Consider the following 18956-nt stretch of genomic DNA (forward strand, 5'->3'; position numbering starts at 1 on the left):
CCAAAGAAAATCAAAACAATCACTGATGTGTTTTTTTCCAGGGAATTTTAAGTCTTTATTTGATATCCTAATTCCAATTATTTTGAGCATCAGTGCATTTAAATTCCAATTACCTTCGCCCAATTAATAAATGGGGTAAACAAGTGAACAAGTCCGTGATTCACCATCATGTTTAATACCTGGAAGTGTAGCAATTCACTTTTATTTTGGGAAATACCATTCCCATCCACTCAACCTAAACTCAAAGCTGCACTTACAGTCCAGTCCGTGTTGGATTGTGGGAGTTTCGTGTGTGTGTGTGTGTGTGTGTGTGTGTGTGTGTGTGTGTGTGTGTGTGTGTGTGTGTGTGTGTGTGTGTGTGTGTGTGTGTGTGTGTGTGTGTGTGTGTGTGTGTGTGTGTGTGTGTGTGTGTACACATCTAGCCACAGCTCGCGCGGGTCCCTCAGATGTGGGCTCCGGTGTGATGTAACAGGAAGTAGTGGGTTGCCTTCCAACGTCAACCTGACAGCCGCCTCGCTCGCGCTCACTGATCGCCGGAGATCCGCCGCGATTGGTGCTCGCCGCTGAACAAGACCAGAACACTCCGAACCTTCCAGAGTTTCTTCGAGCCCCGCGGTTGGATTATATTCCCCGGTCCGGACGCTGAGACTCGGTTAGTAACCTGTGTGCAGTGCGCTGTGTGTTTCAGCGTACTTCGACGTGTTTTCTGGCCACTTTTGCTCGCAGAGCAGAATTCGCTCGGACACGTTTTGTTCATCGGCGCGCGCGCCTATCGAGGTCACTTAACTGTGTGTGTGCGCGCGCGTGACAAGAGTCGAGGCGTGTGCGTTAACAGAAATGTGTAGAAACGGCAGAGTGAGCATCCGCAACCGGGTCCGCTGCATTGTGCTCCTGTCAGGCTGCGTGATGAACAGCGGTGTGTTGTGGACGCGAGTCCTCGCGCATCGTGCAACATCGCGCGCGCCTGTGTGTGTGTGAGATATATAATGCAAAAGCGCTCGCGAGCTATTCCGTCTCACCTTAACCCGCGTTGTGGAGCTTTTTATACACCGATGTGTACGTCGAGTGCATAGAAGGTGTCACGCACGCGCACTCACGCCGTTGCCTCAAACGTTTAACATGAATTAAAGTGCGCGCGCTCGATTGACACTATTCGTAAATACAACTTCAAAGGGTCGATTTTAATGTCTTGCATGCTCGACTGACTCGGCTACGGATTGCAATCTACCAGATTAAACCAGCAGATGGAATAATCGATATTAATATATATTGAAGGGATTAAACTCACGCATGTTTTTATATTGATTGAACTGGGAAAGCAACGGCGATTCTGCGCCGTTCATGCAGCTTTGATGTAAGCTGGTCACCGGTTGCTGTAGCATCTGCATTGGTTACATAAGCAGCAGATTTGGACATGCTGGAAGTTCGTGGGCTGGACAGTGAAAACGAACATCACGGTGATGGTGGAGATGAGGATGATGATGATGTGTAGGAGGAGGATGTGATGACGTGGTCACCATATAGACGGCTATGTGGAGCTCAGGGAAGATGCACTGGAGTCAGTAGGAGAGAGGTGGCAGAGCAGAAGCAATGCAGAGCAGATTTGGTTGTTGAAAGCCAAGTTCGTGGACGTGAGTGTGCCTTTTTTTCCTCCTCTGGCAACAGGTCAAATGTGATATTGGTGCAAGCTGAGCTGCAGACCTCTTGGGCAAGGGGGGTGTTCCCAGAAAGCCAGTCATGTTCTTTGATTCAGCACTTCTGCGTTGATGAATGGAGGGAAGTGGAGATGTTCAAGAATCGGTTGGGAAGCGTGTTAAGCATTTTGAAGTGTTTTGCATGTTTAAAACAGGCGTAAACTTCCGGTTCTAGGAGTGAAGCTGAGCTAGAAGTGCTTTAAAATTGCATTCTCTCTACTCACCATCAGGGGGCGACTCCTTGTTGCAAAAAGAAGTCTGATTGCATGGAAATATGAGAAAATGACTCTTCTTCTCACTTGATTTATTATCTCAGTAAACTGTGTAAACATGAGTTTATTAGTTTTAAGAGTCTTCTTCAATCCAGCATGATGTTCATTTAGTAAATGATGGTCCATTTAGAGTCAAATAGACCAAAAAGCAGAGACGCGGGCGGGACTACCTTGTGATGACAGGTGTTACCGCGGCCTTGCTACTGTCACTACCAGCGCAGTTGGCTACTAAGATGACCTTAAATTAAGAAGTTCACTTTCATGACAGCTTCACACCAGAAACCAGAATGATCCAGTAAGGTTGATAATTAAATTAATAAAAAAACAGTTATATAGGTAAATCCTTACATATGTTAAGAGTTTAAATCGCAGGTGGGCGTGGGTCAGATTTGATTGCCGTAACCAGGCAACACGGCAAACGGCTGCACAAATGTCATCGCATTTTGATTAAATGTAGTTTTGTTGCATGAAAGTGCACACCATCGCTCCACATATTAAACTAATGGGAAGAAAAAGAACAGAAATCCCGAAATCTCTCACACGACTTTAGCAAATGATTTTGTGCTGTCAGATGGCTGACGAAATAGGGTTAAGGACCTTTTTAAGCAAAACAGCTTCTCCCTGAAACCAACATCACTAGTTGCATATGAGAATGAGTCATCAGCATTTCAGAATTAATTTAAATATATTATAGAGGCCCAAAGAAGTAAAATTATCCCAGCCATGGTGAACACTTGTGGATGTCCTGACCCAGAAATGTAAATACTTTATTGGAAATTCTGACACCACAAGTTGCTAAGGGACACAAATGTTCAGAAATACCAAAAACTAAGCCTGGCAAAACCTCGGTTGTTGCTTCACCGTCCGTGCATGTCGGCCATCGGGACACTTTGGCCGGCAAACGAGTCAAAGCTGCCAAGTTGGCAGAGGCGTGAGATGAGTCTGCGAGGCCTCTTTTGCTCTGACATCTTCCAATGGCCCCAACCTGCACTAAATACATGAGCCGATTTGTGCAGTGGGAATTGCATGCAACTCTACACAAAAAAACAAAACAAAAAAAAACGTATCACGCTGTGTATTTACTGCCCGAGTCCAGAAAACAAAGGTCTGGGCTGCGTAGCTCCCAGAGCCCTTTGCGATCTCCATGGTATGGTTGCTCTCTCCCTAAAGCGGTGGCATGTGGGAGATGGTGCCAGTGGAATCTCATTCACACTGCGGTAGCTGGGTGGTGCATCGGCGCTGACTTTAGGATTACATTTCTGTGACGGGCGAGTGGCAAAGTGGCGATTAAACCCCATTAAGGAGCAGTTGTTGTGACCGTAAAATGACACCTTATGGTGCAGTGATTGTGTGTGTTTACTGATGCTACTATGAGGGGCCCGACTTCCTACAAAAACTGCCGGCGACCGACTCCGATGAGTGCAGAGGCCACTCGACTCACAGTGGCATGAGTAATGACGGTTCTGGGGAAACTTAACCCCTCGTAAATCATGAAGGCTCACTGGACTTCTGCAGCCTGCATCTTATTGATTTTTCCCTCCCCGTCCTGTTGTTAAGAGCTCTCCTATTCAGGCAAATCCAGCACCTTTTTTTGATAGTGATAGTGATTCGTCGTGTTTCATCCGAGATCAAATCAGCAGCCCAAGCATTCATTTTATGTTTGCATTTCCTGTCTGCCTATCTGAAGTCATCGTATTACACAAAAGCCGAATGATTCACATGTGCGCCGGTCTCAAAGCGCTCTCCTCGGGTTCTGGATTCAGTTTCGGGGACGTGAAACCTTTTGAGGTCATTTTTTCCGCTCATACATTATGGAGGGTCATTTTTCTTTCACCTCCCCCACCCCTCTCCAGTTTAATTCAGCCCACAAGGTGCCTGATGAGAACTGTCATGGGGGTTCATGTCTTCGAAAAGGCAGCATCTGCGGGGAGCTCTGTCGGTGTGCGGCGGCTGCAGTGTTGGTGGAAAGAGGCCGTGTGGTTTCCGAGGGTGTTGTGTTTGTGTGTGAAGTAAACAGGCACAGGCTTCCTGATTTACTGCATGGCGGGGGGGGCTTCTGGGATACGGAATAGAGGAAACGGTCCATGGGAAGCTCTTTTGTGTCGGTTTGTCTTCGAAAAGGTGAAACTGCAGCGCTGTGTCGGCGTACCGTTATGTCTGCCAAAAAAAAGTTGCTGAGGAGTATTCACAAACAAGCGAAGCGCCTCCTTTAAAAAAAAATCCTTGTGACACAATTACTTTTCCCCTCCACCCTGCATTTTCTGCTGCTGTGAGCAAATGTCTGCAGCAGACTTTTGCTGTTGGATCTCCAATTAGCCAACTTACTCTAGTGTGAAAATGTGACTATTATTATTGTCAGACTCAGGGTGCCGTGAGCTGTGCCAAAAACCTCCCCATTGCAAGTTAATTGCTTTTTAAAAAAACCTGCAGTGTATTATTGTCCATCCTCATATATACTGGTCATTATCACAACTCACAGCGTGAAACTGGATGAACACTCAGTTTTCACTTGTCTGCTTGTTATTTCAGTGAAAGCAAAAACATCATGCAGGAGGTTATTTCTGCAAATTCACAAGCTTGTAACAATCTTGTTACGTTGGTGTTTGAATGCATTGGCATTTCAAGAAAGGGGTCTATATTAACGACTGAAATAGCATATTTTATTTCTGCTTTACCAGCTCTGTAAATCAAAAGTCCCGCACTTTCCTGAGAAAAAGTCAGTGACATTATTTCATTTTAAATTGTTTTTGACTCGTATCGTTGGCACACGGTAGACTGGCATCGGCTACATGTGTCAACGATACGCTCCTATTTTCAGTTCAGCCGTCCGCTCGGGGCCGAGTATCGGCTCCCGTTTCACTGACTATACCCGACCCAAAGCCGCTAGCTGCTCATGTCAGTATTCAGGCTAGGTGGCTAATTAGCTACTTTACTGCAGCGTGCTGAACACCTCAAAAACATGTAAATGTCACTGCGGTCACTTTCTTTGTTTCCATGCCGGAACTCAACCTGCCAAGTAAAAATAATAACAATGAATATTAATGATAAAGGCAGAAATCATTTTTGATTTCAAAAGGGAATTTCAGTTACCTCATTATGCTACTCATGAATCTAAATTGTGCTAATAACTATTGTTGTTTTAAGCCTTTGTTTATGAAGTATAATGCTGTTTTATCAGCCTCATTTTATTGGCTACGAAGAAGCCTGCTGTGAGTGGCGGCGCTTGTATTTTGGCTGTATGTTGGCGTTAGTGGTTTTCCAATAATCCCCGTCCAGTATTTCAGGCTATTTTGACAGTATCTCACTCATGTAAGCGGTTAAATGTTTTTGTAACACAAAACCCGAGGCAAACGCGGCAACCTGAGCCCGCTAGTAATGACGTGGGTAGCTCCCATGGAGGTCACGTCTCGGGCGGCAGCGAGCACATGGAGGATATTCCTCGGGGCCGTCTTAAAACAGCAGTGAATCTTGAGCGAGCTCCAGGGTTATTTTTGTCGTGGCGATACCCGAGGGGAACCACTCACAGCCCCTCGCTGTGGTCAGACTCCAGTAAACGCTAAAAGAGGGGAAATCATTATTTGACGTAAAACTAACTTTAAAAAAGCAAATAGCTCAAATGATTTTTGTAATAAAAAATGACAATTTTAGTGGAAAACTACAGCTCTCACTCCACCTCCATGTTCTTATTTTTGTTTGCGTCTGCGTGTTAACAAAGTATGTCACATATCTGACTTTGAGAATTTGAGAACACCTTTCACTAACACAGGATGAGCGAGCGGTCTGGAGCTCTGGGAATGTTTGGCTGGATTGAATGACACCCAACATAGGGAGGATTAGTGAGTGATGCTTGACTAGCTCGCAGAGAGATCCCGAAGGGCGTCTATCCGTGATTCTAATGTTTCCACGGCCAGAAGTTTGAAACATGAATAAATAAAAGCTGATAATGGAGCTGAAGCATCGTTGATGAAGCCCACTGAACCCTTTCCTCATCCCCAAATACAAGAGAGAACATGCGAACACCCATTTAAAGGTGCTCAACTGCTCTTAGCTAACGATGCTAGCAGTCAAACGTGCTAACGATGTTTTCCTGAGGGGGAAGCAGAGGGTGGGCATTCTCTGCTGTAAGAGCTGCAGCCGTCTGCTAAATAATGGTGCACGCTCACGTGCACAAACCTGCATTAAAGGGATGTGCAGCCCCTCGTTTTGTAGAGAAGTTCAGTTTACAACACACACAGAGGGACAGCGGCTACATTCTCTGCTCTGATAGTTACTCCTTTTTATCTTTACACACCAAATGCTTATTTTTGCTGCTGTTAATACTGCAAATATTCACCTTTAAACGCTCAGGGCATTTTTTGGCCTCGCGGCCAAATGCCAGTCTAACGACGGCTAATCGCCGCAACGACCACAACCACGAAACTCCAAATCTGTCAACAGTAATAGCCAGTTAGGATGCAGCAATATCAAACAGGAAGGAAGGAAGACAAATCCAGAGGGATTAAACTGCTGTGTAAAGCTGTCAGCCCCGCCGATGCACTTGAGGCACTCGACAAAGAGAATCCAGTGACCTGTGAGAATGCGGCTCCGTGTAGTAGAAGGAAATCGTGGGATAAGCCACACTTTCCCACCAGGCTGCACTGTACGCCTCGGGTCGGCAGCGCACGCTCAGCGGGGTGCAGCTATTTTAAACACAGCTGCATCAAAACATTTACATTAGCACCGAGAAGAGTCACTGGCAGCTATGCAGGTGCACGTAGGAGGCGGGTTTATTTTTAACCCGTGTATTTTTATCGAGGTATTTGTACCGTGTTTTCCTTTGCGTCGACCTCTGGTATCGGATCCCCTTTTCTATGGCAACCACTCGAGTACTGTAAACCGTCTTCAACAGTAACTGAAGACAACAAGTCGTGTTTGTGTCCATGTTCAAGTCGTGACGGCACGGTATTGAAAGTAATACCTTTTCAGAGGGGAAATGCGATGTTAGCTTTTCAGCAGCTAATGACAGGCTGTTGACACAGCAGCGTGTTCAGGGATCGTCTCTTGGGAACGGGCCTGGAGATGCACTTTCTGAGAGGGAGATCATGTTAGGGAGCTTTGCTTTAGCACAAATATCACAGTAAAAATAGTCCATTACAAGTGAACATCCTGCATTTACTCAGGGATTGTTTAGTCCAATGGTTCCTGATTAGGTCCCTTCTAAAGGATCACAAAATACACCTGAGGGTTTATTAATGGGCTAGGAACAAGGGGAATAAAGGTACTACATGTATACATGTTGCATTGATATGCTTTGAGCATTATACAGTTTATTTTTGTCTAATTTCTGTGAGTTTAGCGGCTGCAAAAGCCCCAAAATCCTTTTGTAAATTAGCCTCCGATAGTGGTTTAAGTGATTTTAACCCGCAGCAAGAAAGTGAATAAGTCCATGTCAAATAGTTTTTTATTTGTTATTTGGTTGAAGTAACTCTTCTTGAGCTCCGACACTGAATATTTGGCATCGTTGTGACTTTAACTGCTTCGTGATGTTTTGCATTAAACTGGCAGAACTTTTTTTTGTTTTTGTTTAAAGCTCATACATACTTGACATCAGCACAGTATGACTCACCTGAGTTACTGCCTTTTTTTTATGGGTGCTTGAAAGTGCAGCTTCGTGATATTTGTGTGGTCTTGTACTGCTCTAATACGGATGTGGACATGGGATTAGTAGTCATATTCAATATGAGTATTATTTAGGACCGCCATTTCCTCTGTGATGTGTTTTTTAAATTCCAAAGCAGCTTTTTCTCAAAGTTTTGCCCTTTATATCTACTAAAAATGGCAGGAACACTTCATGGAAGAAGCTCTCACTGTAAAATGTTTCCAAAATGTTTTAAACTAAAGCAAAATCTCACTGAATGCTAATGTTCCTCCGTGTCAGATAGATGTTTAAACATAGCACCACTATAAGCTGAGTCAATTTAGTGTTTTCTGCTTGTTTTACTGTCCCAAGTGGCCAAAAAAACACATTTAAGCAGCTTTAGAGGTAAAGCCGAAGGCAGCCTCACTGATCCAAAGGTAGCTGCGTTATCTGTCACTTTCAGATGTGTTCATCTGGCATTCATTATTTATCAGCTTGACCTCAAATATAACTTCTTCCGCAAAGCCCCAGATTATGTCCAATGGATGCGTTTTCTGTACTGTGTGTACTGTTAAAAATATTAATGATTCAACATGATCTCATCCCCCACCAGCCCCATTCCCCTGACATCACTATAATGACATCGCTGTATGCGTCTTGATGCTGAAGGTTCATGTGCGGTTAACGTTGTGAAACGGTGGTGTAGGTTAACGCAACAAAATTACATAGTTATGGTTCGAACAAACATGTTTTGGCTCCATACATGCGCACTTGTGATGTAATGTCATGTGACTCAGTGGCAGCGAGTCACCTGTAGGGGATGTTATCGTGGATCACGCTAAAATAAGTTGATTTTGCTGAATTTCAATTATCAGGATAATTGTGACTAGAAGCTTGTGATAAAATAGCCCGATTTATAAAAAGATAAAAAATACAGGATAAAAATTTACATTTTTACAAATGTATTTAACCTTTATTCATGCAGGTACCTCATGATTTATGATAAACTTATTTACGATTAGAATTTTTTTTTCAGTACTCTAATTAAATGGTTACCACTATGTTGAAGTGCCATTCTAAGAATAACCATATTTTGATGATATCTGGGTAATATTGTGAATTATTTGGGCCGTTACAACCATGACATGAAACTTTCCCATGCCTCGTCACCTGACATAATGCTGTCAGTAAAAATCACAAATGTTTTGCTTTCACATGGCACTCGGAATGGCGTTTTCAGGTCTACATTGGAGTAAATGTCTCACACGGATGCTGAAGGACGCCTTGCAGCGTCGCTACAAGATGCCGTGGGAGTGAGTCCGGGCTGAATGATTGGTTCACAAAGGGGCAAGAACCACCAACCCATCCCCATCCTCCACACATTTACTATCCGCCGTGCTATAAAAAGAACAGGCTGTGTTTTGCTCTGGCGCTGCACATCGCAGCCCCGGGAGAAGATTGTGTGTGTCAGAATCATTCAATATTCATAATTCCTTGCGATACGGTGCTGCATCATCTGTCCGTTACTGTAAGCGTACCGCCTCGAGCCGCTCGAGTGACCACCGTGAACATCTGACATCTGGCTTCAGCAAACAATATCCAACACCAGCGACGAGCCCCCTCCTCTCTTTAGAATGAGACTGCAGTCTTTTCCCCTCTTTCCGGCACCGTGGCTGTAAGTAGATCCATGTGCTTACCCCGAGAACGCCGTCACGCCGGCAGCGAGGGCGTGAAAGCAATGACATGAATACTTTTGCATCTGGGGTTGGTAGTCCGTGTTGGAACGTTGCCCTCCATCCTGCCATGTTAATGCAAACAATATTGCGTGCATCAGTCAGGGCGGGTGGACCGGGGAGATGAGGAGGTCCTTTTTTTTGATGAAACAAAGAGGTCTCCTCCCTCACATCTGTGTGGGATTGTTATTGTTTTCCCATGACATCTGGCGGTGCCCACGGCAACACGGTTGCTTGCATGAGGTCTTCGCTCTCATAACCCGGGCTTGGTAGGATCAGTGGCAGAGATGTTGCACTCTATTTCAGACATTTTTTTTTTCTTTTCAGTCACATGGAAGAGATTATCTCAATATACTGCTGATCTCATGGGAACTATAGCAACATTGGATTTGATCCGTTTTTGTCAACTCATTGCAGTTTTATCGCACATTACTTTAATTCCAGGGAGAAGAACACTTGACAGTTTAATTATGTGTGAATTTAAATACGTTTCAAGTAAAATAGTGATTAATGTTATCGCAAATATACATTTATAATGTGGTCTTGTGTATTGAAGTGCACTAAAGCTGTGTTGTAGATGCAAACTGATACATGAATAGAGTTTTATTAACAGGATTTTCCCCTCAAATGACCAAGAAAGTGTAGCTACCAATAACATATCATAATAATATTCTATAATTGTATTTTTAATATATTCAGCCTGATTTTACACCTGGCCGTGAGCATCTATAATGTTAAAGCAACATTCTAACTCAGTGGGATCAATGTGGGTTTCCTGTGGGTAAGCCAAAACTCTATGTCGCCAACTGTAAACCCACACAGGGACACCCAAGGGCAAAACTGGTGAGGGCCCTGCAAGGGGCTCCTGCAGAGGGGGCCCACATGGGTTAAGTGTGGGTTTGCCCCTGCAGACACTAAACCCACAGTGGGCCCACACGGGCATGTTTGCTGGTCAGCTATATTTGGTGGTGTTGATTGAGACAGGAAGCTCTCAGAGGGCACCTTGTTTCCATGACGTTCTTAAAAGCTATGGGGTTTTCTTGGAACTTCCTGTTGGAGTGGACCTTCTTCAGTCCACTCCATTTAATCATCAGCTCTCATTGTGTGCTCGCTAGAAATGACAGAAAACAGCCTGGAAACTGAACCCATTCCTTCCTCCCTGTCCATGTCACCACTTCCTTGTCGGGATCACTATCATCTGCTTTGCAACATCGTAAGAAACGCTGGCAAACGTGGAGGTGCACGTTATTTGAACAGCAGACGTTTGTATGCACAGACAGGTCAGCTGCCTTGCTCATTAGTTTGGGGTAATGTGCTGCACTAACGCCTGCACTCCTCCCATCTGTTTCCCAACAAACGTGTGCGTGTGATGCTGAGGTAACCTCGCTGATAAAGGCACAGACACGTGTTGCACGTGTGGGGAAACGGGAGTCAACACGTCATGACTCAGCGCTTTCTTTCCGTTTCTCACTCCAGCGTGACGATGGAGTTGAAACGAAGCTAAGAAGTCGATATGATGGGATGCAGGAGGATGTTGAAATGTCTCGATACTGCCAGAGGGGTGGTGTGCACTCTTACATTCGGCTTTTTGTCAAAGTCATGATGTCATATCGTTATGCAGCTCCGTGCTCCTCCATCGTCGAGCCCTTCTGCAGCTCAACTCCTTTGTATTCTTTCACCAGCTGTAGACCTTCAGGTACTGGACACTTTCCCAGCTACTGAACAACTCGTGTGGGGCGTCATCATTTTTTATTTTACAGCCCATCTGATACAGATTTTTTTTCAGGCTGGTACTGATATTGATATTTGGGAGGTTTTGTATTTTTTTTAAACTTGAACGCATAATCTTAACAGTTACTATAATGATGTCTTATTATTATTATTATTATTATTATTATTATTATTGTTATTTTGACCATGATGCGTAATTGAATAAAAAAAATGTCATGTTTAGTATTTGGTGTTTGTGACCACATTAATCTAAAAATAATTATATGATGTCCGTTTTGACCAAACATACAGGTGATTTTTTTTTTATATATATATTCTTAATGCGGATCAAAGGCATCTAGATAAATGCTAACATGCTATATTTAAATGCTTATATAAATCCAACTGTTCTTGGAACACAAACCCGAACCAAAGGCCTCCCGACTCCCACTGTTTATCAATATGATAGAAGACTGCAGGTCATTTGAAATCCAATCCAGAAAGCACAAGTTTGCTGTTTCCTGTTCCGGGTTTGTTCGTGTTTATACGGCACACGATACTTCCCCCAGTTTGTGTTTGACTTTCACGGACTGATAACACAATCAGGCAAACATTGTAGTGCAACGGTGCCGTGTTTATTTTTGCTGCTCGGCGCATCTGAAAGCACGTAGGATCAGTAATACCACCTTCAAAGAGGGCTGCACGGGGGTCTAGTGGGTAGCACTGAGAGGGTCCCGGGTTCCATTCCTGGTTCGGGTTCCTTCTGTGTGGAGTTCGCATGTTCTCCCTATGTGAGCGTGGGTTCTCTCCGGGTTCTCCGGCTTCCTCCCACAGTCCAAAGACCTGTCTGTCTCTACATGTCAGCCCTGTGATAGACTGGTTACCTGTCTGTCTCTACATGTCTCCCTGTGATAGACTGGTTACCTGTCTGTCTCTACATGTCTCCCTGTGATAGACTGGTTACCTGTCTGTCTCTACATGTCTCCCTGTGATAGACTGGTTACCTGTCTGTCTCTACATGTCTCCCTGTGATAGACTGGTTACCTGTCCGTCTCTACATGTCTCCCTGTGATAGACTGGTTACCTGTCTGTCTCTACATGTCAGCCCTGTGATAGACTGGTTACCAGTCTCTACATGTCTCCCTGTGATAGACTGGTTACCTGTCTGTCTCTACATGTCAGCCCTGTGATAGACTGGTTACCTGTCTGTCTCTACATGTCGGCCCTGTGATAGACTGGTTACCTGTCTGTCTCTACATGTCGGCCCTGTGATAGACTGGTTACCTGTCTGTCTCTACATGTCTCCCTGTGATAGACTGGTTACCTGTCTGTCTCTACATGTCAGCCCTGTGATAGACTGGTTACCTGTCTGTCTCTACATGTCAGCCCTGTGATAGACTGGTTACCTGTCTGTCTCTACATGTCAGCCCTGTGATAGACTGGTTACCTGTCTGTCTCTACATGTCAGCCCTGTGATAGACTGGTTACCTGTCTGTCTCTACATGTCAGCCCTGTGATAGACTGGTTACCTGTCTGTCTCTACATGTCGGCCCTGTGATAGACTGGTTACCTGTCTGTCTCTACATGTCAGCCCTGTGATAGACTGGTTACCTGTCTGTCTCTACATGTCAGCCCTGTGATAGACTGGTTACCTGTCTGTCTCTACATGTCAGCCCTGTGATAGACTGGTTACCTGTCTGTCTCTACATGTCGGCCCTGTGATAGACTGGTTACCTGTCTGTCTCTACATGTTGGCTGATGGATGGATGGCATTGCTGAGAGGTAAAATTGACATTAGAAACGATCATAGCAGAGATATGGAGAAAAAAACAACAACCCAGCATCGTATTGATTGTAAGTGCCTCCATCAGTTAAGCCTGTATCCAGCTATTGAAGGGGCCAGTAGTAATGATGTCTGAGCCCCTCGCCAGCCTAATGGACATCCGAATGCCACCGAGCGGAACTTGGAGTCTGAGGCGCCAAACATCCTGTGAGGCCAGAAAGATGTTTAGGGCACGGCGTCTCCGTGGGGACAGTGGGAGTTGATAAGGACAAGCCGAGCTCTGGCACCGGCCGACAAGACAGCAGCTGTTAGTGCTTTTCCAGGTAGCTGTCTGCGTGCTGCCGGATGCAGCAGGTGATGTCAGCTCTTGTGCAAAGTGAACGTGACTAAGCACTTCTGCAAAACACTCAGAGGTGCTACAGATAATTGTGGACCACCCACAGTTTGCATTAACATGAGCTGTTTTTATTCATTTATTCACGTATCTGTACATTATTTTCTATTTGTACTCCAAATCATATGATTTATATAAAACCTGAGATATTCAAACAGTTTTTGAATTCAGACTGCTTGAGAAAATAATTGTCAATCATGGAATAGAAGATGATTCTCATTCCCAAAATCTTTGATTTTCATCTTTATGGATCTCTTTTAGATAACTTTCTTTTAAGAAACATAACAAATTTAGCTACTGTTCTGGACAATGAGGGAAAAAAATTAATTTTCAAATGGCAGCAAATGCAGGATGACTGCAGATTGGGAAAGAAAAGTCAAATAAAAATTAAATTGTCTTATACCTTGCACAGCAGCTGAATCTTGGTGATATCGCAAGATTAGGGCGTGGTTTGGTGCATGGTTTAGGTGTGCATCATGCGTCGCAGACAGCCGACTCTTTCAAAGCGGCGGCTCCGATAAGTTGTGCGTCGTTGCTGCAATCTCATCAGTTAAGTCAGAATGGAGAGTATTTCTTCATTGACAGAAGAGCCCAGAACTAAACTGAAGGCTTTTCTTGATGGAAAAAATGTTTTTTTTTGCTTCTGCAAGAATTTGATTGACAGGCGGTTCAGGTGTTTTTGTTCACCCTTGTTGAAGATAAATCCATTCTGAACATGCTGGTTGCTGAATGAACATCTGGGACCCATATATTTTTCCCAGTCGCTCATGGAGGCCAAATCAGAGCTTAAAGTCATGTGACTATTGAACTTTTATTTCTTTGATTGACAATGTTGATATAGGCAACTGTTTGGGAACTCATGAGCAATAGTTTTATATTGAGAATATGTGTTTATCGGCTAGTTTTGGAGTTCTGCTGCCCCCTATAGACAAGAGACATTTTAACGTAGCTTCGAGGTACGAGAAACAAGAAATAGCTGTTTTTGGAGACAAATAAGTCTTTGTTTGGAGAGAAGGTATTTAAGACTTGGCATTGTTTACCCGTGTTTTGTTGTTCATTCATTCACCTTGTTTATCAGCATCTTCAATACGTTTTGTCAAAAACAACAAATGTTTAAATGTATCGCAGCCATTACAAATCGATTCCATTTAGAAGGGAGAGGTCAGGGTTTTTTGGTTTGTTTTTATCTTCACTGAAGTAATAACAAACAAGTAATAGCAACAACAACAAAAAAGAGATGTGGAATCCCAAGTAGCTTTGAGCAACATTCTACTGGGAAAGCATTCTGCAAAGTCTGCCTTCAGACAAAATATATCCTCTGTATCCGTCTGCTGATGTATGAAAAGCAGCCATTTTCCAAGAACCAGCTGGGGAACTTGGCAAGGTGTGTGTGTGTGTGTGTGTGTGTGTGTGTGTGTGTGTGTGTGTGTGTGTGTGTGTGTGTGTGTGTGTGTGTGTGTGTGTGTGTGTGTGTGTGTGTGTGTGTGTGTGTGTGTGTGTGTGTGTGTGTGTGTGTGTGTGTGTGTGTGTGTGTGTGTGAGAGAGAGAGAGAGAGAGAGAGAGAGAGAGAGAGAGAGAGAGAGAGAGAGAGAGAGAGAGAGAGAGAGAGAGAGAGAGAGAGAGAGAGGAGAGAGAGAGAGAGAGAGAGAGAGAGAGAGAGAGAGAGAGAGAGAGAGAGAGAGAGAAGCTGATCTTTTCCTGGCTGTTTCCAATTTGCACATCACCATAATGTTTTACAATCCCACTTTCAGTAACCCCCCCTCCCCCCTCCCCCCATCCCAGGGTGATGCCGTTTTAACTAACTCTGAGCAGACTTAAGGAGGCACCGGGCTGTAGTGAGACTCGTAGGACTCAACTGTGTCGAGTCTCTCTGTGATTTCCCTCCTTTTGTCAGTGTGTTGTAAGACTGGACTGAATGTGTTCTGGCAACCAAACCATCATATCCAAGCTTTTAGCAAAGTTGCATCATAAGCTGGATCATTTGCTTAATTTGTAGCATGAAAAAAGTTGTGTTATAAGACCATTTTCAACCGAAAGTCGCCAGAAATTCTGAACCAAAAATAAGTTTCTTGAATACATTTCGTATTACGCTACGTGGTTTACATTGTGGAACGATTGGTGAGGTTATGGTTAGAAAAGACATATTGATGTTAAAATAATAATGCAACAACTTACGGAAACTACCATGGAAAAAAAAGAAAGAAATAACACCTGCAAAATTGTTTTCTCAATTTCGAGGGACACTAACAGTGGTCTCCTGGGTGAAAGTCTTGGGTTTTTATTTACCCATCCACCAACCAGCCCACCTGTGTGTACAGAAAGCACATCGTCACGATACTGTAACTTACATATGGACATTTGCCCAAAAATAAAATCCCGATTTTTCTTCCCTCAAAATCCGATTTTCGATAACGATTATTTTGTGAAATGACAAAAGGCAAATAAATTATTTCAAATATGCTGTTTTTTATTGAACATTTTGCAAATAATTTCCCCATTGGGATTTGAGTGCAAACCTTGCTCTTATTAAACAAAAAATCCCTCAAGGGATTAATATAAAGAACAATTAATGAACTGTTGCCATCTGGCTTTGCTCCATGTTATCTTCTTGTAGACCTCTTGTCAACAAAAAAGAGGTTCCCTTTGGGATTAAGAGGAAAAACCTCACTTTCACATGTATCTTAAGGTGTGTCCATTAAACAAAAATGAATGAATAAACTGCAGAACTTTTAACATTTTGACAATTCGATTTTCACGTTTTTAACATTGTCGATTATGATTTAAAATCGATGAATCGAACAGGCCTACATCAATACATCATATAAAATAAGACAGACACTAGACATGTGTGCCGGGGTGTTGTCTTACATAAGTGCAGATTAATTAATGCCTGCAGTTTAAACAGGCAACACACACACAGATTTTTAACATGTTAGATTTATTAGTCACCCGGGATCAGAACAAGAGACCGCACACTGCGATTTCTTCTTTTTCCTTTTGAAAAAAGTGCAGAAGGCCAATTCTTCACTCTGAGTTAAAGGGGAGATTTCCACCTTCATACTTTTGATTCATGCCGTTTATGGCACCAAAGCAATTTGGTAATTTATCGTCAGTGATGGAAAACAAACATCTGTATGCTGAAGTTTAAAGGCCCCGTATCTTATGAACTCTCCTCTTAGATGCATTTTTACTAATTTCCTGTTGAAGAGTTTTCCTCTACTGAATTTAATTAGACTTAATTAGAAGTGATGACCTAGTTCCTTTGCCGTTATTACATTTTGCTTCTGATTGAGTTGTAATCCGCTCCTTGAGGCCATGTACCTACATGGATGTCATCTTGGGTTCAGCTTCTGCCGCTCCCATCCCTCCCGCCTCTTATTGTTTCTCCACTCTTGTTTATTACATAGTTTCCCAAAGAAAGCAATGGACCAGGTATTCTAACAATAATGTTTCTGGTTGCCGGTATGGAATGCTTGGCTTGTGCAGTGATACATTTATGGCAAAAATAACACATTAAAAAGGCAACAATAAAGAAAAACAGAAAACTCTGATCTTCAAACTCAAACCCAAAGGACAACATGCCCTGTTGCACACCTGTAACTCATTGAGAGTTGCACATTCGCTGCAGCGGGCGGTCTTAAACTATCTTTTACGAAGCAGATTTGTACAACCTGCGGGGATGATGCGTCTCCGTTTGGATTCCGTCTCATCTGCTATGCAGCAGCTGTGACATTAAATCCCAGCGGCCTGCAGCGCTGCTGCTAACAACTTTAATGGGATTCTGCTTTGATGAGACCACGGCGTCACCTTTTTAAAAAAATCAAAAATAAATAATGAATAAAAAATGAAACCCACTAACCCGTTTAAAAGTGCAGTCACATTTGAGGATTAATGACGGGTTGCAGAGGAGATACGGCTCACAGAACGCACAGCGGCGGTGGCGAAGAGACTCGGAGACCTCAGCTGTGTTTACACGGGAACTTTCTGAGATCGATGGGGTTTCTGCTGAGCTCGTACCAACTGTTTATTTTGTCAGCTGTGTTTCTTGATCACACGCCAATACACTCCCATTGTGGGCACGTTTAACCCTAAACACGGTCACTGATAGCATGCTGTGTAGCCTGTAACGGGGGATACGTACACCTTTTTTTAGAGTTGTTGATGGTTCACAAATAGATCGAGCTGAATCCATGCTGATGACAGCCGGAAGATAAAAATATAGGCTGTTGTGTTCAAGGAGTGTAATCCACCCCGTTGAAAACCTCCACTGGCTCTTCATTCAGCAGATAATCCGGTTCAAGATTCTCCTCATCACCTGCAAAGCCCCACTTCTACCTCATTGACCTGCTGACATTCCCAAAATAAAACCCTCCTATCGAAATCTGATTTCAATCTGCGATTCATCACCCCTCCTATCCATCGTTGTTATTGCTTTTGTAGTGTTTCTGTCACCGATTTTATTTCCTAATGTGCCTTTCAGTCCCTTTTTAAAGCGCTATAACAATAAAATATTTTATTGCCACTACCATTAGCATCATTATTCATTGTTTACTTACTGATCCCGTTGCTGCTTGTTGTTCTCTCGAATTATTTGTACAACATGTTTGACTTTCACCACTAGATGATGACATCACAGCTTTTCGGGTGAAAGAAAAAGGTCCAAAAACAGCAAAAGGCTCGTTATGTGTGATCTCATGTTGTCTTCCCCCTTTAAGAGCTGCCATTATTGGGTTCCAGTTTAATTGTCTGTGATGGCAATTACAGAAGCAACATTTTAGTACATTAAAGCCACTGGGTGAAACGATCATCGGCAGTGGGAGAGACGAGGAGGGCTGTGAAGTGGCCTTTATGAGGGGATTTATTTTTTTTTATTTTTTTTGCTTTATTTTATGATAGTGCTTAATATTTGATTCTCTGTTCCAGGTTTGCAGCTGGTGAATCATCGCCCAGCTTTGACATGGCCAAAAGGAAGATGGAGAGCTTCGGGCGGAGTGGGATGGTCGCACTCATACTGCTGTGTAATCTAACTAAGGTAGGACAGCCTGCATGCAAATACTGACAACACACAATATGTACTTTATTTAATAATTGACATGTGTGAATGAATCAAATTAATCTCCATCTTCGTCTATGCTTGGTAGGGTTGCAGTGGTTTAACGGTACATGATATTCAGAGCATTATTATAGCAGCAAACAGTTTTTTGCTATCTAAATATATAGCAGAGTAATCTACCATGTCTTCCCTTATTTCAAGAGCTCACAGCTGATGTTTTTTTCATGTAGTAGCTGATTTAACTTGCTAGTTTTGCTCATATTTAAATACAAGTTATACATGCTTCCATTAAAAAAATGTTTCAATTATAATAAAGTTTTTTTTAAGCAAAAAAAGTTTTTCAGTCATTTAAGACAATAACAACAACAATACATGTAGGAATAATAATAATACTTCCATAATAGAATGACACGTGATATTTTCTGAGAGGTTCAACCCTAATACTTGGTACTTTGCTAAGAAATTCTATGGGTCACTTTTCAGCTTAATTTGACCTTTTTAGACTTATTTCCGTCGGTTCCCGTTCATGTTGAGGATTTTCTTAGGGATTAAAAGCTGCTGATTGGTATCTTCAGTGTAGCAGATATTGCAGGACATATCTGTTTGGCAATACTTCTGCATAATGTCATATTTTCCAGGGAGCGCCAAATGGATTTACTGGAAGCTTGTGTATGTTAGACTCCCCCTTTCCTGATGATGT

The 18956-nt window shown here is 43.1% G+C and overlaps 2 protein-coding genes across 3 annotated transcripts in view; one reads left to right on the forward strand and one right to left on the reverse strand.

Annotated features, from left to right (window-relative positions):
- Nucleotides 1-18956, reverse strand: part of LOC311021655 (protein FAM171B-like) — a 128732-nt gene that overhangs the window by 63670 nt on the left and 46106 nt on the right. The gene's annotated exons all lie outside the window — the stretch shown is intronic.
- LOC311022408 (calcitonin gene-related peptide type 1 receptor) overlaps nt 515-18956 on the forward strand; it is a 29568-nt gene continuing 11126 nt past the window's right edge. For both annotated transcript variants that reach the window (XM_084023630.1, XM_084023631.1), the window contains exons 1-2: nt 515-652; nt 18127-18235. In XM_084023630.1, the coding sequence (XP_083879756.1) occupies nt 18161-18235 (75 nt within the window). In that variant the 5' untranslated portion in view covers nt 515-652; nt 18127-18160. The remainder of the gene's footprint in view (nt 653-18126; nt 18236-18956) is intronic.

Source organism: Eutrigla gurnardus (genome assembly GCF_963514095.1).
Source record: "Eutrigla gurnardus genome assembly, chromosome: 12".
NCBI classification, from domain to species: domain Eukaryota; kingdom Metazoa; phylum Chordata; class Actinopteri; order Perciformes; family Triglidae; genus Eutrigla; species Eutrigla gurnardus.